Raw genomic sequence first — 26,829 nt, 5'->3', positions numbered from 1 at the left:
TAGTAACACACACCCAAACACACACGCCTTTCCCGCCAAAAGTGGCGTCTCATGGCGTTGGATGACGTCGCCACGAAGACACCTTCCAATTATCCCATCATGTGATTAATTTATCTGAAGAAAAAATAGAATAATTGTCCTTAAATAACCACATTTTTTCTTTTAAAAAAACCCGAAACTAATCGCTTTTCTGCAACATCATCAACGCGATGTACCCAACCTCGTTCGTTTTTCACTCGGGGCGAACTTCATTACGAAGAAAAAAAAATCTAAAACGCAGTTCGGTCTCCGCTTTACAACGGTCCACATTTACCACGGTTTATACAATTCCACCAAGGATCGATTTACGACGCCGCAACTCGATTTACGACGCACCTTCCCGAACGCAATTCTAACAGAAGCCGGTGTGGTCTCCGGTGCGACTTGGCCTTGAGGCTTTTATGGTCTCCTCAGATGCTCGTGTGGATGTTGACCGGTCGAACCCCGCACAGTAACGGCCGATAAAAGGAGGAACACATCGGCAAGTGGTGTTTCCGCCGTTTCCACTCTCCGCGCGCAAGCCGGATCCGTTTTCTTTTTTTTTTACGACGGGGCTTTCCAGGAACGCACTGCTGCGTCGTAAAAAGCGGGGACCTGCCTGCAGAGTGAAAGTGTTTTGAGTTACCGTCTGACATTTCAGATCGCGGCTTGCGCTATTTGTCCTCTCGTCTTACAGGTGCAGACGCACGGTGTCCATGGAGACCGGCTGCCAGAACCTGCAGCTGTGCACCGCGGTCCTCAAACTGACCTTCGACCCGCAAGTGATCGGCCCGCTCTACCTCTTCCCTCTGCTCTACATCTTCTTCCAGGTGTGCGTGGTGGTGTTGATCTGGAAAGCCCCGTGGGCCGACGGGCCCGACAACAAAACACATGATATTCTTGGTTCTTTCGGTAAAGTCGCGTGGATAGAAAACAAAAATCGAAATTGAGAGCAAGAAACCCACGACTTTTCGATCGCAACACAAGCGGCCTTCTTCAGGTGGAGAGGGAAGAAAGGTCGTGAGTTTTTTTGCTTTTAATTTTTTATTTTTGTTTTCCATCCACGTGACTTTACCGAAAGAACCAAGAATATTAATTCCTGCAGTCACGAAAGTTTTAAGTCGAAACCAAAAAAATGTTCTCCACTTAAACGTGGGGACACGGAACGGAGTTCTGCTCATATCTGGTCCTTTACCCAGAATGCTCTGCAACAACGCATCATCAGTTTGGCGTTGAATAGGGCTCCCCTGTAATTTACACAGTGCACTTGCCAAAAACATCTGGTAACTCAGCAGCATTCGGTTAAAACTAGAACTGCCTTTTGTGTTCAGCTTGTTGTCCTTCCCCCCGCACCTCCGTTGAGCACGGTTGGCAACGTACGGTGCGAAAGCGTATATGCAAGTTCAGCGTACATGCAGACGGTCAAAACCAGTGCAGATGATTTCTTGCTGAAATAATGCTGCTGGATAATATTGGCCTTGAGAGCCAATATTGATTAGTGGATTACTCATAACGGGGCCCTGCTTCTATTTGCTTCATCATTTGCAACACCGTGGCTCGTGGCTTTGTGCGGACGCTTGCAGGTGGTGACGGCGCTACTCTTTGTGCTGGTCTACCGCTTCTACGTCCACTGCTACCACAAGCAGAGACAGCCCCAGACCGGTACGTCTGCCCCGAGGGCACTACCAACCTGTGCGGCCACGAAACAGCAAAACAGGCATGGGGAGGGAGTGGGGGGGGGAGTTGCAATGATGGACAAATTAAATATCAACAAAAGGTCAAAATCCTGACTTGGTGAAACACCCGGGGTGGGACTAGGCTGAGGTTTAGCAGTCGTGCTTTAGGGCTGATAGGATACCATTTGGGTTAGGGCTTCCGTCTCGATGCGTGTGGACTTTATATTTCACCAGGCGAGGCCCACTGAGCCATGTAGCTCTTTTTCAGAAGCGACCTGGCCACAAATGATCGCTCAACGAAGTGGCTTATCGCTTGGAAATTTATAGCAGCCAAATGCTCTGAACGCGTGATGTTGATTCTAAATGTGGAGGGAAAAACCGGAGGACCCGGAGAAAAATTAACGCGACCACGGGCAGAGAGGACACGCAAACTCCAAATATAAAGCAGGCGTCAGGGTCGGGATCAAACTCACGACCTCCTGTATACCAGGCGAGGTAGTTAACATCTCCTAGCCACCGTGATGATGATGATGATGATGAGAGAGACACGCAAACTCCAAATATAAAGCAGGCGTCAGGGTCGGGATCAAACTCACGACCTTCTGTATACCAGGCGAGGTAGTTAACATCTCCTAGCCACCGTGGCGCCCTGGCCAAGTCTGTTGGATGGAACATTTAAAAATAAACCGATCCCTTCCCAGACAGCGTCCACTGAAACTCGGCCGCTATCCGGGTACGACTGCTCTTGCTTAAGTCGCCATCCTCCCTCCACCCGGTCTCCGTAATAAAACACGAAGGGCGAACGACGAATCATGCGATGCGAATGCAACACGACGGCAAACGCGTTAACCGAATGAGCATTCGTGAGCGGTTGGTTCAGAGTCGCAATCCGTGGGCGTCACAGCTGCACTCACTGGCAGCGGTCACCACAGTCGTGTGGTGCGGCACCCGCACCGAACGCGTTGTGTCGCCTTCGTGGCCTGTGGAGTCCGGGTGGAGGAGGAGGAGGAGGGTGACTGGAGTGAGCAAGAGCACCCCTCCCCCGGGCTCCCTCCCTCGCCCCTCCCCTCCCTCCCCTCCTCCCCTCCCTCCCCTGTCCCTTTCCCTCCGTCCCCTCCTCCCTCCCCTCCCTCCCTCGCCTGTCCCTTTCCCTCTCCCCCAGTATGCGAGTTATCTTCACCATCACCTTTCCCAGTGGCTTAACCAGTGTGGGGGCAGAGGGAGCCTTGCCACCCACCCCTCCTGCTGACCAAACCTACGAGTCGGGGCCCCCCGCCTTGACAACCGCCACGAGATGACACGTGTTCAACAAGAGAACAACAACACTGATCCACCCATGTGATTCAGGCAAGAGGAGTCGTCCATACATAGCAGCCTAGATGGAGATCGTGCGAAACAAATCAAACCGATAGATCGCACCCCCCTGAGCTGCTAGCATCGTTACTACGCCACTGCCTTTCCCCCTCCTCCATATACATCTTCATGCCCCCCCCCCGCCCGCACCCCCTCAGTTGATTCCCACCTGGGTGGGCCAGTGAGCCCAATGTTCGTAAATCGAGCTGCTGGTCGCGGAGTTTATGCCCCCCCACCCCCCTACCGACTCCGATCGCACAAAAACGGAGTGGGTTACTCCGTTTTTTCGCGATGTTGTTGTTGTTGTTGTTATAAAAGAGGTGAACAACAACTGGCAGAGAAGTATGACGCGCAGTCGCTGCGGTGCGAATGTCACAACGAAGGGCTGCGCAAAAACCTCCGGCCGCGAGAAGGACGAAGCGTCACGCCTGCGTGCTGTGTGTGTTTTTGTTGTTATTGTTGCTGCTCCTTACTCCAGAGAGCGTCAACGCGATTTACACGGGCAAGGCGGAGGTCGAGGACATGGACGTGGAGTCGACGGCCAGGGAGGGAGCGCCCGCCGGGCACAACTCTGAGACGGTGTCGTGGAAGAGGAAGCTGTCGTGGTGGAAAGTCAAGAAGCGGGAGGAAAGATGATGTGGGCGGGGAAGTAAAAAGAACCCAACGTAACCCAATGATAATGATGATGGATTTACAGACCAAACTAAACAATAACTCCACAACAGGAAAATTCCTCGGCCTGCCACGTAACATGTAAATGCGTTTGGCATTTGCGCGGTGGAATCTACAAACGTGGGGGTGCGTGTTTGTTCACTAGTTTCAATAGTACATTTCATTCCACGCTATGGGATTGTGGCCAGTGCTTAACTTTATCCAGAACAGTCAAGAACGCCGCGCGCCGATGTGTCTGTCGCTCCTCAATTTGTTATTTATGAGCCCATTCGTTCACGCCGGGTTTAACACTCAGGCTTCCGCGACCGACATTACCATTTGTTGATGTTCGGTGCCAGATCGCGCGAGTCAAATGTGTGTCGTGAACCCTTCTCCACCCGACGCAGCCAATTCGCAAAGTTGCCACGTGAAGAAACGCGCCTGGTTTGTTACCGCTTCAGCAGCACCACCACCGGTGTGTTGTTGGAGAGCAATCTCACGGCATTCCATGTTTTAGTACAGAATTATAGGGTGCAACATAGCGGGTACAATAATCTCATTTTTTTATGGATAGGTATAGCTTGCACTCTAGTGGTAGTGCCTTACACTATTCCAAGCCGGTCTGGCAGTGTTCCAAAAGATATCGAGTGAGAGATTAAGCCTAGGTTATGGCGCATGTGTCTGACTTTCTCGATCATTTGGTCACAATCTGCATGACAGTACGGTATCTAGAATCGATTTTGTTCCAACTATGTGGAATATAGCATTGGGCGGTTTCTGTACACGTCCCAAAAAATACTGTGGATTTAACCCCCTCCCCGACCCCAACTGTTATACATATTTACTTATACCCGTTAACTGAACATCAGCTAATGTTGGGAACACTCACTGGAATAATGTCTATGGAACAACGAGCTAACTTGGTAGAACTTCACAATGTCTGATAAGTGGCTTGATAACCAGCAGTAGCCAATGTACCTCATCAGGTTGCCAACATTTTGGAACATTTTGGGACACGGTGACATGGTACTTATTCGCTAGTGTCAATGATGTTACGCGAACCCTTATGAAGTTGTGTTAAATAATCAGAATTGCAGTGACGAACTTGCGTGTTCGGGTCTCATAATTTTAATGGCGTGTCTTCGTCATCCACGATATGCATTTTTATTTGGAGACATTTGTTGTTGTGTGTGTGTGGTGTGTATGCACATGGGGACCAGTGGCGCAGTGGTTATCGTATTGCGCTACGAACCCGGCGACCCGAGTTCGATTCCCGCTCACAGACAAGATCTGTGACAAATATCTGAACCGGTTCTCGGTTTCCCCTAGGTCGACTTAATAGCGCACCGAGGAAACATGTGGCTGGGTGTGGTGCTGACCACCCACGCCCTCGTGTGCCGTGCCTGCCTTAAGAGGCGCTCACTAAGAGTACTCGTCCTGATGGTCTCTTGCAGGCCATATGGGGGGGTCTCTGTCTTTGTGATTCATACTCCGTACTGCAATCTTGACGACGTAGGTTTCGATCCCTGGCCATGCACAGCATCGGTGACACATGCATCGCGAGCTAATATGGGTCTCTCCTAGCTCAACTCAGCCTTAACTGAGCACCCTGGTGCTGTGTGTGAACATCGGCACCGCAGGGATGAAGGCGGCTGGGTGTCGCGGCGGACAAAGTATGCCCTGTCTGTGAATACTGGTCTTAATACGTGCTCGCAAACAGCAATCCCTTCTGCATTCTATAAGGCTACATGGCAGGTCTGTGTATTGTGCGTGCCGTCTGCCACCTGTTGTTTTGGGACTACATTCCGTACACTTTTGAAAACTTAGCGAAGCAATTGCAATGGAGACCGGGTGTGGACATCCCAGTGTCGTTAACAGAATAATAATTATTATTATTATTTTAGGAGTTGGAGATGCTAACTATTTCACACACGCTCGTGTTTTTTTTTCACACCAACAATTGTCTTGCATTCCGATTGCTCACTCAAGCAAGTGATTTACCTATGAGAGATTCAATGAGTCTCCAGACTATGAGGCCTGCTGCATTGGGATGTTTGGTCAATTTCAGTCGTGAATGTGAATGGCATCGGGTCAGAGGGACCTGGAGAGGCAGGAGAAACCCCATGCATACGAGGAACTCACAGCACGGGAATCTCCTGGTCACCTTGCAAGCCCTATGGCTATAACGCCTGGCAGGCCCCTAGTAGCTCCCCCATGCAAGTACTAACCGGGTTCAAACCTGCTTAGCTTTTTGAGATCCGATGGGATTGGTGCATTGATTGTGATTTGATCTTAGGATAACTTGCCAATGTTAAGGCTTAATAATAAAAATGTGTTTGCTTTGCGTAACCATTGTTTAACTTGTTTCATAATCATAGCATGTCTTTTTTGAAAATATTTTACGTGAAAAAATATATATTTTTAAAATACAATATATTTTAACAACCGTGTCTTTTGCATGCGTATATGAAAGATGTCTCAGCATTCTGTGCTTTCATATTGCAACTTCGTATGCGTCCACAGTGTTTATGCCTAGCTCTGCTATTGAAACGGCGACTGGGCCCAGGTGTGCATGGAGAGGTGGATTGTGCCGTGTTCTCGCTCGAACAAATACTCCCACAATGCAATGTACAGGACCAGCAATATTGTTAGAATGTTACTTTTAATTATAAACGCGTTTTAGTAGCAATACTATTTGATTAATTAAAGGTTTGCCTGTTGCTCATTAACTTATATATTTAGCACCCATTAAAATGCCTATTTAAAAACTCGTCAACAAAACGTATTTTAAAATGTATTTCTCAGCAGGCCCCCATGGTGTTAAGTACAGTCTCCGACTCGTATTAGCCACTCAATTTGACCGGACTTTTTGTGCTCGGAAGAAGGCTCTTGGCTGCAACGTGGTTTAGAAATGGCGGCTTTTAAATACACGCAGTGTTATTTACAAGTGTCTTGAGTTTCGCTGCTGTGCGATGTCTGACCTGCTCCGTGTGCTGGGAGCTTTTTTTTTGCGGTTCCTGAAGAAGCCTCCAGCACTTGGAGGGAAACGTCAGACATCGTGCTGAACAACGTGCGGAAACAACACAAGAACGGGGCGGAGAGCTGTGATTTAATCCGGGAGCTATTTGGATGTTTTTGTTTTAAACGGGGAGATTTCGGATCAGTGTTCGCTTCATTTTACGTTCTGGTTGATTCTATGTTGGGCATATTACGCACGTTACTTTCAAATTTGTATGCATTATCTACTAATATCTTAAGTTGAAATTGTATTAAATGACTATTTAGGGTCGTGTTTCTTGTTTTGCCGGGCATACATTGTAAATAAGTGAAAACATTACATTAAAACTTTAAGCGTTGGATTTGTGATAAAAAAGTGGTACGGACAGCTACATTATCTGAATACATGACATGGGATCGTCGATTCGCGGAGGTAATTAGCGATATACTCTCGACTGATTTTGACGAGCAGTGTCAGCAGAGCTCCTGATGAGACGGTGTTAAGGTCGCACTCAATACACACAAAGTGCTTGCCACTTGCTAAAATCGCTTTCAGATGCTCTTCTGCGGCCGTCTGGAACGCTCTCGCTTCTGATATTAGGACGCCACTGGAGCCATGCGCTTTTAAATCAAGATTGAAAACTCATTTCTTTAGAACTACTTTTTGTGTTTAGTTTGTTGTCCTTCGCCCGCACGTCCGATAAGCAGGGTTGGCGACGTACGAAAGAAGTCCAACATACATACACACATACGGTCATGGGAATTGTTTGAGCATACGGTACTTTTCGCTGAGCAATGAGGGGTTGGTGAATGGAAGTGGGAGCTTTCGCATCCCTGTGGACTGGTTCAGATATTTCTATAAAAAAACTAAACTGTTTTTATTTGATCAGGTAAGGCCCACTGAGCTATAAAACAAAAGCGACCTGGCCACATATGACAGCTCAACGAAGTGGTTTATCACGTGCACTTTTATAGCAGCCAAATACTCTACACGCATGTTTCTAAATGTGGAGGGAAAAATCGGAAGACCCAGAGAGAAATCCACGCGCCCACGGGGAGAACATGCAAACTCCCAACTACACAGCAGGCGTCGGGGTCGGGATCGAATCCACGACCTCCTTCATACCAGGCGAGGTAGTTAACATCTCCTAGCCACCGTGGCGCCTTAATCTCGCCACTGATGTTAGCCGTGAGCGGAAATCGAATTTCAAAATTAACACTGCGGTGGAGGTAAAGACGCAGCCCTACAATTGCTTACTCGTGCCACTGCTGAAGGGCCTCCGTTAGAGGGAGCTTGACAGAGCCCCCTTGTAGAGGGTACAGAAGTACCGTTTTTTTAAATTCAAGGTTACTATTTTGTCTTGATCTACTTCGTAGATCTCGAGGATTTGGAATAAAACCGTTGTGAATCTAGAACGTTTGGTATGGAAACGTGAATCCATCCTTATTAATGATCCACTGGGCTGTGAAGTTCATCAGAGCGTGCCGGGCGGACTGGTTGCCCTGTACGTGCATGCATTTAATAATAATACTAATACATTTCTCTTGTGTATCTGACGTCTTGAGCGTAAAAGTCACGTGTAAAAACATTCGCTCAATATGAAAACAAAAATACATTGATCATCCACTACCGCGTATAGAGGCGTTACACTTCTGTGAATCATTAACCCAAAGGCAAAGATCCCCCGTGGAGCCTTAAGAGACTGTCGGGGCAAGCGCGGTTAGCAAGCACCTATGAAAGTCGGCACGGCACACGACGGGGTGGGTGGCCAGCACCACGCCCGGCCACCTTTGTCTCCCCAGTGGCGATGTTTACACACCGCACCAGGTACTCATTTGAGGCTGAGTCGACCTAGGGGAGGCCTCCAGTTCCCGGTTCAGAAAATCGTCAGTGATGTTGGCCGTGAGTTGAACTCGGTTGGTCGGGATCGTAGCGCAGCGTAGCGCTAACCTCTGCACTATTCCCCCTCCCTCCCACCATTGAATCATTAACTCACAAGAGGACAAACCCCTTCGTCTACATATGATCAGGCGGGGGTGGAGTGGAGTGGCCAATGGCACGCACGGCCGCCTTCGTACCCCCCCCCCCGGGCAATATTTACACATCACAACCTCAGGTACTCACCTAAGACCGAGTCGACCTCAGGGAGGACCACAGCGTGACAAGTTATACTACGCGCGCACACACACACATACACACGCATATGTATCACTCGCCAGGCAATGACGACGTTAAGTGTTAACCCGGGAATATATTGGCCGAGTTGAATGAAGAGAGGAAACAGGACCGGTTTGGACATCACTCGCCAGCCACTGATGTTTCAACCGTGGCCGGGAATCGAACTTTGTTCGGTAGCCGTCTGCGCAGTGTAGTGCGTTCGCCGCTCACACAGACACACAACTCGGGAGGAGGAGGGGGCTGGAGTTTGGGGACACTATTATTTAGTCGCCGCATCGCTCAACGATCTCACCACTTCGGGATTTCCGCGATCACCCCCCCCCCCAACCCAACCACGCCAGGTATGTCACCTCCCAAGGTCCCATGATTGCAGTTCCAGTTGAAATGCGTTCTCGTGAATTTGCGTGATTCTGTTCATGTTATCGGATAACTACTTTCTGTTAGCTTACTATTCATAAGCCCTTAACAAACTTGGTAAACAGAGAATTAAAAAAGCAACTATTATTAATCGGGTCCCGTGGTTGTGAAATGCCATCTCCAGCTTTTATCGACTAGGGCACGGAACCTTTTTTTTCCCAGTATCAAAGTATTAAAAAAATAAGAATAAGTTTAACCGTATCTGTCAATAAAACACCAGGTGTTAAGATTTTCAAACACCAAATGGAAACCTTTTGCAATTGACTAAAGTTACTGCATTAACCACACACGGTTCTTGTGGTGATAGATAGATCCTTTATTGTCATTGTCACCAGTACAACGAAATTTAAAGTGCTCACCAGTCAGTACATCATTCATAAATTTAAATAAAACAAGAAATAAAATAAAAGATAATCAATAAATTTCATATATAAAAACTACCCAAGTATACCCACATACCCACATAAAAGTACATTTTATCATTGCACATCCTTATTTTACAGTCAATTGTATACAGTATTACTTAGTAATTAATTAGCAGTATTGAGTGTGGTAATTGCTGTAGGATAAAAGCTGTGTTTGAATCTGTTTGTCCTTGTTTTGACTGATCTGAATCGTCTGCCTGATGGCAACGGCTCAAACAGAGAGTGGCCAGGGTGAGAAGAGTCATTTATAATGTTCTTCGCTTTTTCGATGCAAACAAACATGCTCTGATAATATATTTGCATTGTCTTTGAAACTTATTGGCCTGCACAAGAGACAGCCTTCTTTAGGGAAACAAAGGCGGCCGGGAGCCTTTTGTCAGAGCAAGATTGAAATTTGCATGTTGACGACAAATTCCGTGTGTGGTTAATGCAGATTCCTTGCAAAAGTTTTCTGTTTGGTGTTTTATCATTTTAACACCTGCTTTATTGCCAGAAAGGGTAAAACACATTCTTATATTTTGATACTGGCAAGAAAGGTCCCATATTGTAGCTGCTCACCCCGGCCTATAAATGTCCTGATCGTGCATTGTCTTTGTGCTGTTCGCCTTTTGGCGTCCTCTGGTTTAACACTGTTTGAGACGAGGCTCTACAGAAAGCTGTCTCTGGTGTGGATCAATCAGTTTCAAAGACAATGCATATATTCATTATCAGAGCATGTTTTTTGTTTGCATGCTCACCACGAGTACTGTGTGTGTGGTTGTTGCAGGAATTTGATTCCTTGCAGAAGGGTTCTCTTTGGCGTTTGAACATCTTAACACCTCCCGTTTTATTGCCAGAAAGGGTAAAAGTATATTATAACCTTTCACACTTATCAACTCTGTCTGGCCTCCGTTTACGTGGTATGCAGAAGGGCAATTGCCTGAAACGTCACCGATTATATATTTTCTGTTAAGATCACATTTCGATTATTTTGCTGCTGTAAATTTCCACGTGATAAGCTACTTTTGTTGAGCTATCATTCGTGACCAGGTCGCTTCTGAAAAATAAGTTAATAGCTCAGTGGGCCTTACCTGGTGGATTAAAAAAATAGTTTTAATTTAATTGTATATCACTTTCAAATTATTGGTTTACCTTTCCTATACTTTGCACTCATATCGTTTTTTGTACGTATTGATGTCACATTCTAATCCTCCCCTACTGGACATTTGTGGACAAGAGCTTAATTGCTCATCGGATTCCTCCAGTCTAGATAATGAATCCGATTCTGAGATAATATAGATGCTTAGACATTAGATCTAAAGTTATTGTGCTCTTTAAAAAAAACAAACGACATGCTTATTAACCTCAATGTCGCCTAAATCCGTATGAATATTTACACTGCGAGAATTAAGGGACGTACTTGGTGAAAGTGATGGTGTCCATTCTCGCTCTCAAATCTCTCCTCCCCTACTCCCCTCTCCTTGTGCACAATCCACCGGTTCCCGACTCGCCCCCCCCCCTTTGCACTGCAACAAACTTCCCCTTCCTTCCCTCCATCCCTAGGTCACCCCCGTAATCCCCGTACCCACTAAATCTCCCTCCCCATACCCCATCCCTATTCACCGTATTGCCTGTAGCCACCCTCATTGTAGCACTCGTAGCCCTTGCAAAGCGCCTTTGATAAAGACGCCGTATAAATTTCGATTTAAAGCTTTCGTGATTGCAAGGATTCATCTTCTTTGGTTCTTTCGGTGAAGTCACGTAGAATGAGAATAAAATAATAAAATAAAACAATAAAATTCTCACGACGTTTCGGCCACAACACAAGTGGCCTTCTTCAGGTGAAAGGAACAAACCTGTCGGGACGACAGAGCTACAGTGAACGCTGCTAAGATTCGCAGCGTCTTTTAAGCTGGTTGAGAGAAGTGAGGCACCTTGACAAAGGGGTTTACATATCAAACAGGAGAATTTAGCATTGAAACAGTTGAGGGATTAGCTTGTGACTGGTCACAGAAATAGCTCTGTTAAAGTCAAAGCCTACACATCCACAGAGGCACCTAGTGCATGGACGCCAAAGGAGCTGCAACAACTCAACTATCATACAGTAAACCGATGTGAAAAAAAAAACCTAAGTCTAAATTACATCAATATAATAAATGTAAATTTTGATTTAAAGCTTTCGTGACTGCAGTAATTCATATTCTTAGCTCTTTCGGTAAAGTCACGTTGAAGGGATACAATAAAACAATTTTTATATATTTTATTATTTTATTGTTTCCCTTCAACGTGACTTTACCGAAAGAGCTAAGCATATAATAAATGTACTCAATATATTCTTCAATAAGCAGAGCTATTAACAGCAACTGGGTATACACTACACTATATAATGAATACCATATAGTAAACAGATAAAAAAAAACTAAAATATAAACTACCTCAATGTTAAATTTTGATTTTATTGTTTTATATATATTTTATTATTTTGTTGTTTCTCTTCAACGTGACTTTACCGAAAAAACTAAGAATATACCTCAATGTTATCAATAAACTCTATATATTCTCCAATCAGCTGAGCTACCAACAATAAGTCGTTATATAGCACGATGCTACATGGCGAAAAAAATGGGTGGATTCTTACCCTCCACATCAGCAACACGGACCGCTACGAGCCCCGTTCAGATGGACGAGTCCATCATGGTCGGAACAGAGGAGAGAAACAGCTGCGAGGCGCTGTTATAATCATGTTATAAACCATACCATTAACCGTGGTGTGAGAAGTATTAAGAGTCAATGCCAGCGAAAGAGCTGCGGTCTGAAGGTCACCATAAAATAAATAATTAATAAACGAAATGGTTTAAAACATCTTTCCAATGGTTACTAAGCCAGAATCCATCTTCTCAGTTGAAATTGTCTCTGTGCTTGTATATGTGGATAGCCTCATGAACGAATCTGAATAAACACAAGATCCAGGTCCGATTCAACACAGTACGTAAAATCCGTGATCTGGTTCCATCTGTAAAATATGCTGTTCCAGACATACAGTACCCGGGCGTTTACAAACTAAAGTGCCTCTGTGGTAGTAGCTACATTGGAGAAACCAAACGACATATCTCGGACCGCATCCGCGAACATAAAGCAGACTTGAAACACCGTAGAACGAACTCCTCCGCCATGGCAGATGACTGTTATAATTCAGTGGGCTCACATGACATTGACTTCTCCAAGACGGAGGTTATTTGCAAGCCAACCGGCTACCATGAGAGATTCGTTCATGAGGCTATCCACATATACAAGCACAAAGACAATTTCAACCGAGAAGATGTATTCTGGCTTCGTAACCATTGGAAAGATGTTTTAAACCATTTCGGTTCTTAATTAATTATTTTATGGTGACCTTCAGACCGCAGCTCTTTCGCTGGCATTGACTCTAATACTTCTCACACCACTGTTAATGGTATGGTTTATAACATGATTATAACAGCGCCTCGCAGCTGTTTCTCTCCTCCCTGTTCTGTTCCGACCGTGATGGACTCGTCCGTCTGAACGGGGCTCGTAGCTGTCCGTGGTGCTGAAGTGGAAGGTAAGAATCCACCCATTTTTTGCCATATAACATCGTGATATATAACGACTTATTGTTGGTAGCTCAGCTGATTGGAGAATATATAGAGTTTATTGATAACATTGAGGTAGTTTATATTTTAGTTTTTTTAAATCTGTTTACTATATGGTATTCATTATATAGTGTAGTGTATACCCAGTTGCTGTTAATAGCTCAGCTTATTGAAGAATATATTGAGTACATTTATTATATTGATGTAATTTAGACTTAGTTTTTTTTCACATCGGTTTACTGTATGATAGTTGAGTTGTTGCAGCCCCTTTGGCGTCCATGCACTAGGTGCCTCTGTGGATGTGTAGGCTTTGACTTTAACAGAGCTATTTCTGTGACCAGTCACAAGCTAATCCCTCAACTGTTTCAATGCTAAATTCTCCTGTTTGATATGTAAACCCCTTTGTCAAGGTGCCTCACTTCTCTCAACCAGCTTAAAAGACGCTGCGAATCTTAGCAGCGTTCATTGTAGCTCTGTCGTCCCGACAGGTTTGTTCCTTTCACCTGAAGAAGGCCACTTGTGTTGTGGCCGAAACGTCGTGAGAATTTTATTGTTTTATTTTATTATTTTATTCTCATTCTACGTGACTTTACCGAAAGAACCAAAGAAGACGTCGTATAAATGGGAGATACGGTAAAGTCCGTGGTATTGTCCGTGATCACGGACAAGGGTCCGGGTTTTTTGTTTATTCGGGAAGAGAGACAACACCTTGGGACTCTTGGCTGCACAAGCACAGGCCGGCCCTCCTATAACACGGTAGTTGCGTTCCTGAGGAAGACCGCATTACAGGAAAAAAATCGCGTTGTTATGAATACTAATGCAGGGTGCTTTCGAACAAAAATGTTGACACTTCTGAGAATTTGCAATGACACAACGAGGAATGTGCCGTCTACGGGCTCTGGAGATCACCTGGAGAAGATTCCAGGCACGCGTTGACAACGATGGCGAACAAGTGGAGTCTTTTTTTACTTTTATAAGCTATCAACATTCATTTGTCGTCATGTTACAGTGTATTTATTTTCCGTTCTCTCATAATAAAAAACGAGAGTCCCATGCAAGTGTTAACATTTTTTTGAAGCGCCCTGTAATATGTATGGGGTAAAGCAGAGTCCACGATAACTCGTGTGACGCGTACGCAGGCTGAACAGCGACTTGAGGCGCGTGGGTAGTTTTGGCCGGTGTGAGCTCGCATGTGATGAATTGCACGTACTGTATAATTGTGCACTCTGCGAAAAGCTACGGGTAGCCAGATCAGTTGCATTTATAATTATTTTTACTATTTAAGAGAAGGCAATGGTGATCAGGGATTTGACTCCGAGCCTCCCACGTGCACAGTCGGAGTACAAAGCACGCCCCCGAATTCGATTTCGGGGCTGGCCTCCGTGCTGAGAGATGTGAGCTGCGGTGTTGTGACGTGGAGGGTGTCTCTGATCGCTATTGCAGACACGCAATTTATTTTGAAAAGGAGGACCTTTTCGAAATAATTTGTTTTACGTTTTACAACCCCCCCCCCCCCCACCATTCCTGGTGCCCAGCTGTTGTGGAGTCGCCCCCACTTCTCCGGAGGACAGAAAACAACGCAGAGTCTCAACTCATCGACCCCGACCTTTATAGCTTTTAACGTTCTAATTAAAAGTGGCGGTGACTTTACCGAAAAAACCCCAAAAGTATGAATCCTTGCAGTCACGAAAGCTTCAAATCTAGAAGTGGCGGTATAGTTATGGTGACGGGAGAATGGGTTGGGAGTGGTTAAGGAGCGGTTGAGGGTAGTGATAGGGTTGGGTAGTAAGAGGAGTTGGGGTCGTGATAGGGGTAAGTGTAGTGATAAGGGTTGGGGTCTCCTGAGGCTATGTAGGTACTTTGTCTTTGCATATTCGCATGTGTATATGTGTAAGTTCCTCTCTACGCTTGCGTGCAGGGTGGGGGAAGGAGGTGGTTGGTTGGGGGGGGGGGCAATCATTGATGTTCGTCCGTCTTTGTCTCTTCACGAGGACAGGTAACAGGGCCACGGACCCATGTCGCTGCTCCCCGCTACGGATTCGTCGCCCGCCTGGTTCGATGGCGGCGCCGGCAACGGCACGGCCGCCAGCCCCGAGGGAGAGGACACCTACGGCAACGCCATCAACGCCGCCGTCACGTTGGTCCTCGTGGTCACCATGGTGTCGCTGGGCTGCACCATGGAGCTCGAGCACATCGGCGCACACCTCAGGAAGCCCCGGGGCATTTTCATCGCCGTGCTGGCGCAGTTCGGCATCATGCCGCTCACCGCCTTCGCCTTGGCCAAGGTCTTCCGCCTGAATCCCGTGGAGGCCGTCACCGTCCTCATCTGTGGCTGCTGTCCCGGAGGGAACCTCTCCAACGTGTTCGCGCTGGCGCTCGACGGAGACATGAACCTCAGGTCCCGGTGTGCGCGTGCGCGCCTATATTGCGATTGCTACCAGTGATGCCATCTATAAACCGTAATCGGTCGGTGACCAATTATCGCCTTCATCATAAATCAACGATCGTTTCCGTCAATCAACATCACCGTCCTCACCACCGATGAGCACGGTTGGCTACGTACGGTGCGACATAAGTTCTACATCCATGCACATGCATGCATCGTCATTATACTGCTGCATAGGTTTTTCGTGGCTGCGCCGCATTGCCTCCTGATGTGTTTTCGGGCTGTCATGTTGGGCATTTTGCTCTGCTGGCAGCGAAATGTGGGACATCGTGCTGAACAACACGCGGCACCACCCGAAAACACATCGGAGAGCTCTGTACACCACAACCGCCACACCTTACGCAGTGGTATTACTCGGTGAGGGTTTTATGAATATATGACAGTATGCCGACTAGCGGCCATGAGTGCTAACTACGGCTGTGGGTGCAACATTAGACAGTACACACGCGAGCGACCACAAGGGGGGGGCATAACTGGGCCAAGGGTCAAAGAGGGGATCGAACTGGAAGCTCCTGGAACCCGCGAGAGAGTTCGAGAAGAGGGGCGTGGCCAAGAGCGGAGCTTCGCCACGCTGGGTGAATATAAGGGAGAGGCGAGCGGGGTTCAGCGCTGTCGTGGGGGTTCGGGGTCTTGGCTATCGTTGTCGCTGTCATCGCTGCAGTCTCTTCGTCGCCGTCGTTGATAGAGTCAGCCAGCTATATAGTCTTTGTCGCTGTCGTCAATATATAGTCAACCAGCTATTTCGTCGAATGTCGCCATCATCGCTATGTGGTCGACGCTATATCCTAACCTGTGACTGTGTCCTCATGTCGTAGCTGTATGCCGACAAGAAATAATAAAGGAGCCCTCTACATACTCTTTGTTTTTTTTCGGTAAAGTCACGTAGGTAAAGTAAAATTTTAAATAAAAGAAAACAACTAAATTAAATCACGACGTTTTGGAGGCAACACAAGCTTCCGTCTTCAGGTGGAACAGTCACAGCAAGATAGCTGCATCTATCTTGCTGTGACTGTTCCACCTGAAGACGGAAGCTTGTGTTGCCTCCAAAACGTCGTGATTTAATTTAGTTGTTTTCTTTTAGTTAAAATTTTATTTTACCTATGTGACTTTACCGAAAAAACCAAAGAGTATGAATCCTTGCAGTCACGAAAGCTTCAAGTCTAGAGCCCTCTACAGTTATGTCTCTGAAGTCAATACATTACAAATAGACAAGAATCAGAAACAGAGAAGTAGTTCCCCGTGTATGAGGCTCAGTGGGCTGAGAAGCTCTCGTTCAAGGGCGACTCAGTCGGCAGACAACATCAACGCATTCCACAGTTACAGATTTAAAAAAACAGCAACAACTTAAAAATAACCATTATGTTGTTAAATGACATTCACGCTAACACTTTCGTTTCGTAACGAAAACAGTTCGTTTATATGAGGACGGAGGTGGCACACTGGAGATGCCAAGAAACGAAACCGGGAGGTTCCAAACACTTTTGGTGCAGACACCTTAAATGCCTCCAATCTAAATTGTGTGCCAAATCCGTGGAACTGTTAATAGACAATCAGGCGCGCGTCGGTGTATGGTGACGTTGCCGTTGTACTGTTTTCGTGTGCAGCATCCTCATGACCACGTGCTCCAACGTGCTGGCGCTGGGCATGATGCCGCTGCTGCTGTGGGCGTACAGTCACGGCCTGTCGGACACGCGCTTTGTCATTCCGTACGGGAAGATCTCCATCACCCTCGCTCTCATCCTCTTGCCCTGCGCCGCGGGAATCTTCATCAACGCCAAGTTCCCCAAGTACTCGCGCATGATGCTGCGGGTGAGTACGCAGCATCATGCGGCGTGATGCTGCTGCTGCTGCTGCTGTGTGCGAGCGTCGATTAACCCTTTAGCGTTCCGATGACGAACGTGTACGTCATCAGTTTTTCTTTCGATTCTGTTCCGATGGCGTACGTGTACGTCACCGGAAAAAAACCTAAAATAAAATTACTTTATCAGTACCGAGGCTCCCACAAGTGCTAGAGGGTGTGGGTACAGTTTGGCGCCAGCTATTCTCGAATGCGGTCGTGTCGCTACGGTTCTCTGTGGTGAGTACAATGTCTTTAAGAACAACGGTGCTGCGCCTCTCTAAATAAAATTAACGCTGAGATTCAGAGGTGAACGGGACACCCACCCTTGCAACTTGCACTTGTCTCAGAACGGGAAAGGGTTAAGGATGGCGTGACGTGAGTTGGCTGTGTGGCCGAGAGGAAAGTGCTGAGCTGGCAACGATGAGAAGGGTTCTAATCCATCGGCCACCAGTGATTTAAACCTTGTTCTCTAGAGTGGAGTGAGTTGATGGCCTTACCCCGGTTAACAATGACAAAATGCACACAATTAAATTTTTCACTTCACATGGATGAATTACATCTCCGAGAAGCCTATCAGGTGGACTATCACGTGACAAACGTTGTTCTTGTTGGCCAGGCGGGCGGGAAAGTGCCGCCCCCTTCTCTGTGGGACAGGCGTGCATGCGTGATGAGACGAGCTCGCTATCGGGAGCTGGATGGACCGTTACATTGTAGAACTGTGACGGAGGGTGACGGCTTGGTGGGGGGAGAGGCGGAGGCCTCCATCCAGCGGTGGACATAGATCATGACCGAGACGATGCAAGCCTCTCGCCTGGTAGAAGCGAAGGTTCTGTCTTCCCGTCACTGTGTGCCGCAGGCTGGGATGGCGCTCCTGCTGGTCACCGGGATTGTCTTCATCGTCCTGATGGCGCTGTACATGGGCTCTATCATCTGGCTCGTGTTCTCTCCCACGCTCATCTCCATCGGGGTGCTCATGCCCCTGCTCGGATTCACGTTGGGCTTCTTCCTCGCGGGGCTCTTCCACCTCTCCTACAAGTGCGCGTCTCAGTACTGGGATACCAGTGGTGGCCCTTGACATAAGCAAATTAAGTGGATTAAATGGGGGAGGGGGGAGCACATCCGTGAAGGAATATGGGTGCACCACATATCAGCTTGGACGCCACGGTGGCGAGACGCTAACTCCCTCGCCTCGTATGCAAGGAAGTCGTGGGTTCGATCCTGACCATGAAGCTTGTATATTTGGAGTTTGCATGCTCTCCCTGTGGTCGTGTGGAATTTTCTCCGTGTTCTCCGGTTTTCCCTTCCACATTTAGAAACGTGTGTTTAGAATATTTGGCTGCGATGAATCTCCACACAGTAATATGGCCAGATTGCTTCTGAAAAAAAGCTCAGTGGGCCTTACCTGCTAAATAAAAAATAGTTAGCTCAAGTACTTTTGAACATAATGCTAATGACACGTTTATATTTTGATTTTAAGCTTTCGTGACTGTAGGGATTCATATTCTTGGTTCTTTCGGTAAAGTCACGTAGAAGGGAAACAATAAAATGATAAAAATATAAAAAATTTAATTCTCACGACGTTTCGACTGCAACACAAGCAATCATCATCAGGTGTGAAAACCACACTAGAAAATTTGAAAAAAAGTGGCGTTTTTTTTAACGTTAGCACCACGGATAGCGATTTGACAGTTTGTTCAGATGGACGAGTCCATCTATGGTCGGAAAAGAGTAGGGGAGACGAAAAATAATGGATGCAGTCTGAAAGCCACCTTAAGCGTGATAAATCAATTAAGACCCGAAATGGTTTATCAAATCCTTCCAATGATTGCTAAGCCAGAATCCATCTTCTCGGTTGAAATTGTCTCTGTGTTTGTATATGTGGATAGCCTCATGAACGAATCTCTCATGGTAGCCAGATGGCATGCAAAGAACATCTGTCTTGGAGAAGTCAATGTCATGTGAACCTACTGAATTATAACAGTGATCTGCCATGGCTGAGGTGTTGGTCCTACCGTGTTTCAGGTCTGCTTTGTGTTCACGAATGCGGTCAGAGACATGTCGCGTCTACAAACTAAGTTGCCTCTGTGGTAGTAGTTACATTGGAGAAACCAAACGACGTCTCGAACCGCATTCGTGAACACAAAGCAGACCTAAAACATGGTAGGACCAACACCTTGGCCATGGCAGATCACTGTTGTAATTCAGTAGGTTCACATGACATTGACTTCTCCAAGACAGAGGTTCTTTGCAAGCCATCTGGCTACCATGAGAGATTCATTCATGAGGCTATCCACATATACAAAAACAGAGACAATTTCAACCGAGAAGATGGATTCTGGCTTAGCAATCATTGGAAGGATTTGATAAACCATTTCGGTCTTAATTGATTGATCACGCTTCAGGTGGCTTTCAGACAGCATCCATTATTTTTCGTCTCCCCCCTCCTCTTTTCCGAACATAGATGGACTCGTCCATTTGAACAAACTGTCAAATCGCTATCCGTGGTGCTAACGTTAAAAAAACGCCACTTTTTTCAAATTTTCTTGTTTTGGTTTTCACACCTGATGATGATTGCTTGTGTTGCAGTCGAAACGTCGTGAGAATTGTATTGTTTTATATTTTTATTATGTTATTGTTTCCCTTCTACGTGACTTTACCGAAAGAACCAAGAATACGTTTATATTTGTTTTATTGTTAGTCTAATAACTAGGATGTTTAACACATTCGTCAATAACAGTGGCCTTCAAAATAAAAAAAATACATCTTCAATTATGTAAAAAATTTCATATTGGATCATGTCCGTACTATGAAGAAGGTCCATTGCTAGAATGGTCACCTCATTTGTTTATTTTGAAGCCACAGTGTAATTGACGAATGTGTTGAGTTTTTGTTCATTTGTGTGCACCACTGCCAGCATCAACCGAGAGACTTAGGAATGAATTGTCTTTTTCCTTTGTCCACCCATAAAAGGTCTGACTCGCGTTTCGTCTGCTTTGATCATGCTGACGACGCCCGTTTACAAAGCTACAACAAAACACGGCGATAATATTTCATTAGATCACAATTTTTTTCATTCGCTATTCGTCCCATTGTCGTGATCCCTATTCCGTGCCTGGTTTTTGTCGGCCTCTCTCAGACTGGAGAGAAATTAATTGGGCATAATTTACCTTCCACGCGTATACAAATGAGATAATGCCACAACTGTGTTGCTTATCTCCAGATCAAAATCCCCACAAACCAAGACCCCCAATCACTGCGTGTTTATGTGGTGCAGTAAACAGGTTTGTTCTGCCATCAATCTCAATTGATGCCCCTCTGTTCTGGAATCACTTGACCTCCCATACCGCGTTCAAATTAAATTCCAACCATAGCTGAGTTAAAAAATATACAAAAAATAATGAATAGCCTTGACGAAGACCTGTGTAAATTTTTTCGATAAGATAAGTGGTTGTTTTCATGTTTTGTTTTTGCGTTTATTCAATCTGTTTTCGCACTCATTACACACAAATTGCTTGCCGCAAATGAACCACAATCCCTTGTTGACCCCGTCAACGAGCGTACACCACTAGGCAAACTCCGGCCATCCTCGCAGTGGCTTTTGGCTAACCATCGAACAAAAACGATCACTGCTTCGCACGCTTTCAGATGCGCTTCTGTGGCCGTCTGGAAAGCTCTTCCTTCCAATATTCGGAAGCCACCGGAGCTATGCACTTTTAAATGTAATTTTAAAACTAATTTCTTTAGAACAGTTTTTTTTTGTGTTCAGTTTGTTGTCCTTCCCCCACACATCCGTTGAGCATGTTTGGCTACGTACAGCGTGAAAGAAGTTCAAGATACATACATAGTATAAGTTGACATTTTACCAGAATGTTTACATTCCGAAAACTAACACTTATAACTCGCTCACTCATCTGTGGTTCCTCCTCGCACCGCTGAGTCATTTCTGCCTCTTCAGGAGTGAACCAACGCCGTGTGGTACAAGTCGATATAATTTCCATACAATAATAATTGTAATAATAATTATTTTTTCACATTCTTTACTTGTTATTGTAACATTATAGTGTAGATTTGTTGCATTTGTTACATCTAATATGTTTTTTTAAAATTATCATTTGGGGTACTTAACGGCTTGATGTAACCCAGTTCACCCTTCACATAAGAGCCAACATTTCACGTGTCTCAATGGGTTTATTTAATGCTCCTGTTAAATGAAGATACTGACTGAGGTAGCTGTTCAGGAATATATGAAAGTCTTCCAGGAAATTGACTGTGCTGGATCTTGTCAGTCGTGTAATAATACACTTATGAAGGCAATGCATTTGCACGTGGTCCTTGTCTCTGCCAGGGTTGTAAGATAGCATTCTGCCCCTGCTAGTATATATGCCAGTTGCTTTGTATCTTAGAGTTGGCAACCAAAACAACAGTGGTGGTGCTAGGCACATGCAAACTAAGCAAAAGCATTGGGTCCCATGAAGCTCAACGGGCCCTGGATTCATTGAAAATGTAATAGTGAACCAAATATCAGCTTCAGTGGGTCTCTCCTCAGGGCTCCCAATGTGCCAGTACCACAAGTAGCAAACAACAACAACGCTTACGCCCATCCCCTCTCTCCCCGGCTTTCACGGACAGATGCAGACGTGCCATCTCCATGGAAACAGGATTCCAGAACCTGCAGCTGTGCTCCGCCATCCTGAGGCTGACCTTTGACCCACAAGTGATCGGCCCGCTTTACCTCTTCCCGCTGCTCTACATCATCTTCCAGATTGCGATGGCGCTGCTGCTCGTGCTCATGTTCCGGCTGTACGTCCACTGCTACCGGCAAAAAGAAAAGCGCCACGCCGGTACGCCTGCCCCAAGGCACCGCCGTCTCTGCTGTTGACCGCAGGGCGATTTATGAACCGAAAACAAGTGGGCTGTCGGGGGGTGGGTCTTAACACGGGTAAAGTGAGAACAGACACAGCCCCCACAGAGGTATACCCGTGTCTAAACTAAACTACTTTTTTTGTCTTACCAGGTAAGGCCCACTGAGCTTTCTAGCTCTTTTTTCAGAAGCGACCTGGCCACAATTGGTAGTTCAGCCAAGTGGCTTGTCACGTGGAAATGTATAGCGGCCAAATACTCTAAGACGCGTGTTTCTACATGTGGAGGGAAAACCCTGAGGACCCGCAAAAAAATACACGCCATCACGAACTCTTGTTGTTATTGGCAAGACATAAACCCCATAACGTTTTTTGCTATTGCCGTGGCTAGTTTCCAGTTGTTCGGAGTACATGCGTTGCGATTACCAATGACGATCTCCTTACGATTAGTCCAGCAGTAGGATACTGGAATCTGTGTTGCTCATGACCATTCTGTTGTACACAGCAGATAAACATTACGACGTATGTTTATTTAGCACCTAAATGCATGCTGTACAGAACTGTAATGCACAAGACTGCATGACCGCGTAGTGCCCAGCAGAGAGAAATGCAGTAATATATATTGTTGTCCTGTGCTATGCAGCCACGGCAATGCTCTCTTATCTCCAACAACCCGCACTGACCAGCGTGGTGAAGTATGGTCAAATAAACCCGGCGACCCGCATGGCGTGGGTAGGCACTCACTGATCCAGCAGTGGATTTACAAAAACGGTTGTACATGTAATGCAGGCAGTTCCTACCATAGGAATGTGGACTTTCCATCACAAGCTCAGGGCCGGCAATAAGATATGACCATCGCGCCTTGCATGTTTTGAGTAAGGAGCAGTGTTTTATTTGACCTGCGGGTACTGTGCTGTGAAAGCTTGCGCGTAACGTCACCTGATTTTTGCCCACGTGTTGCGTCCGTGTCGTTTTACGCAGAGAGAACCGTCGAGATTTACAGAATCAAGCTTGAAGGTGAAGTCACGGAGTTGGATGGCGGTATGTCAAGGCACAAGAGTGAAGATGACAGAAATGAATCTTTTTCCGGAACAGCCTTTTGACTTTGTTTGAGCTAGGCCACAACTTACGCTGCCCTGCACTTTTTTTGTGATATGGGAGGACATTGCGTATGGAGCGGAATGATTTCGGAGCTCGTGGTTTTTTTAAGTGACGCCAGGAATTACCGTGGATTTAGCAACCACATTTTTTCGCGGAGGGCCTCTGATGCAGAGGTCAGAGCACATGCCTGGTGCCTATAACATCCTGGCTTTGAATCCAGACAGCTGCCTATGATCAAACTGGGCTCTCAAGCGTCAATACCGTCGTTGATTGTCTCAGCCAGGTGACCAAAGGCTGCAATTTAATTTGGCGAATTTCCACCTGTTCAGAGACATTCTCAGTGGCGGCAGAGGTGGTTTGGGAAGTGCGACCCCTTCCCGTGTGCACCGTATCTCACTGGCTCTGCTCCGTCACCTTGTGGACCGTGGTTCGCTTGAAGGGATTTCGGAGGTAGCTAGCTTTGTGCCGCTACGTTTTGGTGGGCCGATGTCTAATACAAAGAGCTGCACTGATCTGCTTAGATATTCGAATGAATGCTTCATATCAGAACTTACCTCAAGCTGGATACAATTGGAAAAAAAAATACCAAAGTAATTAAAAAAAACAAACTAACTGAATTGTGTCTATTTGCTTTAGTTATGTTGTCTTGACGACACCGTGTGTCGATGACTTGATCTTGTAACTTCGTGGCTTTGTCATCTTCGTTCAAAGAGAGCCTCGATTTATTATAATCTACTAGGCGTGTGTGTGTGGCCAGATTTGTATCTGGGGAGCGGCAGTGTAGTGGTTATCATGCTGTGCATATGGACCTGGCAACCCCGGTTTGATTCCTGCTCACGGCCAACACCAGTGACGATAATCTGAATCGGTCCTGGGCCTCACCTAGGTCGACTCACCCTCGAATGAGTTCCTGGTGCGATGTGTAGTAAACATCGCCGCTGGGGAGACAAAGGCGGTCGGGCGTGGTGTTGGCCACCTACCCCCTCGTGTGCCGTGCCGGCCTTCATAGGTGCTCGCTAACAGCACTTGCCCCAACAGTCTGTTGAGGCTATATGGGGAATCTTTTTGGCCATATTTGTATAACTTTTATTGATACCGGGCACAAGTGTGGGGTGCGTCCTACTTTCCGGAACGTCTCATAATCCGGAGAATGCCATCAAAGTAAAAATGTCTTAAGCACGGTACAGCAATTCACGATGTGCCTGGAGACGTTCCACGTTCAGTACCAAATAATTTACTGCACTTTAAATTTTGATTTAAAGCTTTCGTGACTGCAGGGATTCATATTTTTGGTTCTTTCGGTAAAGTCACGTGACTTTACCGAAATAACCAATAATTACTGCACTTTCTTGCAAAAAAATCCTTTGTTAAAGTTTGTTGATTAAAAAGTAAATCAAAACGCTTTTATATAAATTGCCGACACACTAACAATCTTCCCAATATTCTTGGTTCTTTCGGTAAAGTCACGTAGAAGGGAAACAATAAAATAATAAAAATATAAAACAATACAATTCCCACGACGTTTCGACTGCAACACAAGCAATCATCATTTTATTGTTTAATATTTTTATTATTTTTTTGTTTCCCTTCTACGTGACTTTACCGAAAGAACCAAGAATATGAATCCCTGCAGTCACGAAAGCTTTAAATAAAAATCTTCCCAATATTTTATGGAAACTCTTCATCTGTGTTTGCCATAATCATCATCACCCTCGTCACCGGCTATGATCAATCCGCTGCTGGATGATGGCCTACTCAAGTCGTCACCATCCCTCGCGAACCTGCGATGCAACAATCCATCTCTCCTCTGACGTCCCAGAGTGGTGTGTATGTCCTGAGTATCTGTAAATAATCTCCCAAGCTGAGCATTACGTTACCATAGATTGAAGAACCTGATAGGTTTCCATAGCACGATATTTTTTTGTCAATATTGTGGGCTTACTCTCCAACACACCGGTGTGCTGAACTAGTAACGAATTGGCATGTCTTGTCTACGTGACGAACCTTACCAGTTGTCTGTGTCGGGTGGTGGCGGCTTTAACGACACATTTATATCGACGCGATATAACCCAAAAAACACCTCACGGATTGTAGTTGTAGCGAAAGCCTTTGTTAAATGTATTAACTTCACGGGTAATTCAGTAGGCGGCGCTCTATAAGCATGAATACGTGACGTGGGGTTCAGAATTAAGTGCTGTCCGAGCGGGAACCCGCGGAACTTCTGCGGTAAAAGGATGGCAAATGTATAGGTTTTTAAAAATCACTCCCTCTCCTGCACCTCACCAATGTCGCGTGACGTCATACCCCCCCCTCGCCTCACCAACGCACCACAATCTCGCTCAATCCGTGTTGCACGGGGATATTGAGTTTTCACGGTCCGTACGGCGTACAGCCGTTTCAATACGTGCACAAACAAATGTATGTGTCTGTGTTTCTCCCTCGTGATGGGACTTGGTAGGATGAACGTTGAGATTTATAAGGGGCACGGGGCTACCAATAAGGTTCTGAATTGGTCCGTAATAAGGTAAGGGGTTGACGGGCATGTTCGCGTGGCTTCATCACCCATAATAGAGTTTGTTGGGGGTTAGATTGCGTATATATAAATGTGTCGTTAAACCCGCCACCACCCGACACAGCCACTTAGAGTTAAGGGTTTGTCACGTAAACAGAACGTGGCCAATTCGTCACTAGTACAGCACACCGGTGTGTTGGAGAGCAAATCCACAACATTTACAATCTGAGTACGACGTTTCGCCAGTAATTACAACCAGCTTCATCAGGTGACAGCCAGATTTGTGAAGTCCTCCTGCCGCGACTCAATTGTCGCCTGACGTCATCACTCCTCTCACTGCCTTGTGTTTCCCGTGACGTCATCCCCCCTTTTCAACACCACCCCAATCTTGCATGACGTCATCACTCGCTGCCTTGTGACCCGTGACGTCATCAACCCCCCCCTTCCTCACAACACGACCCCAATCTTGCGTGACGTCAGTACTCCTCTCACCAACAGTTTGCTGTCATCAACCCCTCCACCTCACCAGCATGGCGTGACGTCATAACCCCCCCCCGCCCCTACTCGCCACCCGCAGCACACAGTTTTTATTAATATTCCAGTGCGTTACAGACAGAGGACGATCAAGCGAATTGTTATATATAGAGGAGAGACGGGCCATTGCTGGGACCGCCTTGAATGTCTGTGCTTGCACTGCAGTGGTGGTTTGAATGTGATGTATCTTGCAAGGGACGGGTGTTTGTAGAAACCACGTGCATCGCTCGC

At 46.2% G+C, this 26,829-nt stretch overlaps 2 protein-coding genes across 3 annotated transcripts in view; both read left to right on the top strand.

The window, feature by feature from the left end:
• The window catches only part of LOC116947338 (hepatic sodium/bile acid cotransporter-like), a 28,400-nt gene extending 21,329 nt beyond the window's left edge, over positions 1-7,071 (top strand). For both annotated transcript variants that reach the window (XM_076070464.1, XM_032962951.2), the window contains exons 5-7: positions 716-848; positions 1,602-1,680; positions 3,526-7,071. In XM_076070464.1, coding sequence (XP_075926579.1) covers positions 716-848; positions 1,602-1,680; positions 3,526-3,683 — 370 coding nt within the window. In that variant the 3' untranslated portion in view covers positions 3,684-7,071. The remainder of the gene's footprint in view (positions 1-715; positions 849-1,601; positions 1,681-3,525) is intronic.
• A 1,700-nt stretch (positions 7,072-8,771) lies between these two features.
• Positions 8,772-25,218, top strand: LOC116947114 (hepatic sodium/bile acid cotransporter-like). Its single transcript, XM_076070465.1, has 6 exons — positions 8,772-9,215; positions 15,303-15,704; positions 17,357-17,561; positions 18,449-18,627; positions 22,222-22,433; positions 23,433-25,218. The coding sequence occupies exons 2-6, from the start codon at positions 15,322-15,324 to the stop codon at positions 23,552-23,554; spliced, it is 1,101 nt and encodes a 366-aa protein (XP_075926580.1). The 5' UTR covers positions 8,772-9,215; positions 15,303-15,321; the 3' UTR covers positions 23,555-25,218.
• Positions 25,219-26,829: the final 1,611 nt, after the last annotated feature.

Source organism: Petromyzon marinus, chromosome 29 (genome assembly GCF_048934315.1).
Source record: "Petromyzon marinus isolate PM22_M1 ecotype Great Lakes invasive population chromosome 29, UKy_Petmar_22M1.pri1.0, whole genome shotgun sequence".
Lineage (NCBI taxonomy): Eukaryota > Metazoa > Chordata > Hyperoartia > Petromyzontiformes > Petromyzontidae > Petromyzon > Petromyzon marinus.
This window is presented reverse-complemented; position numbering and strand designations above follow the sequence as displayed.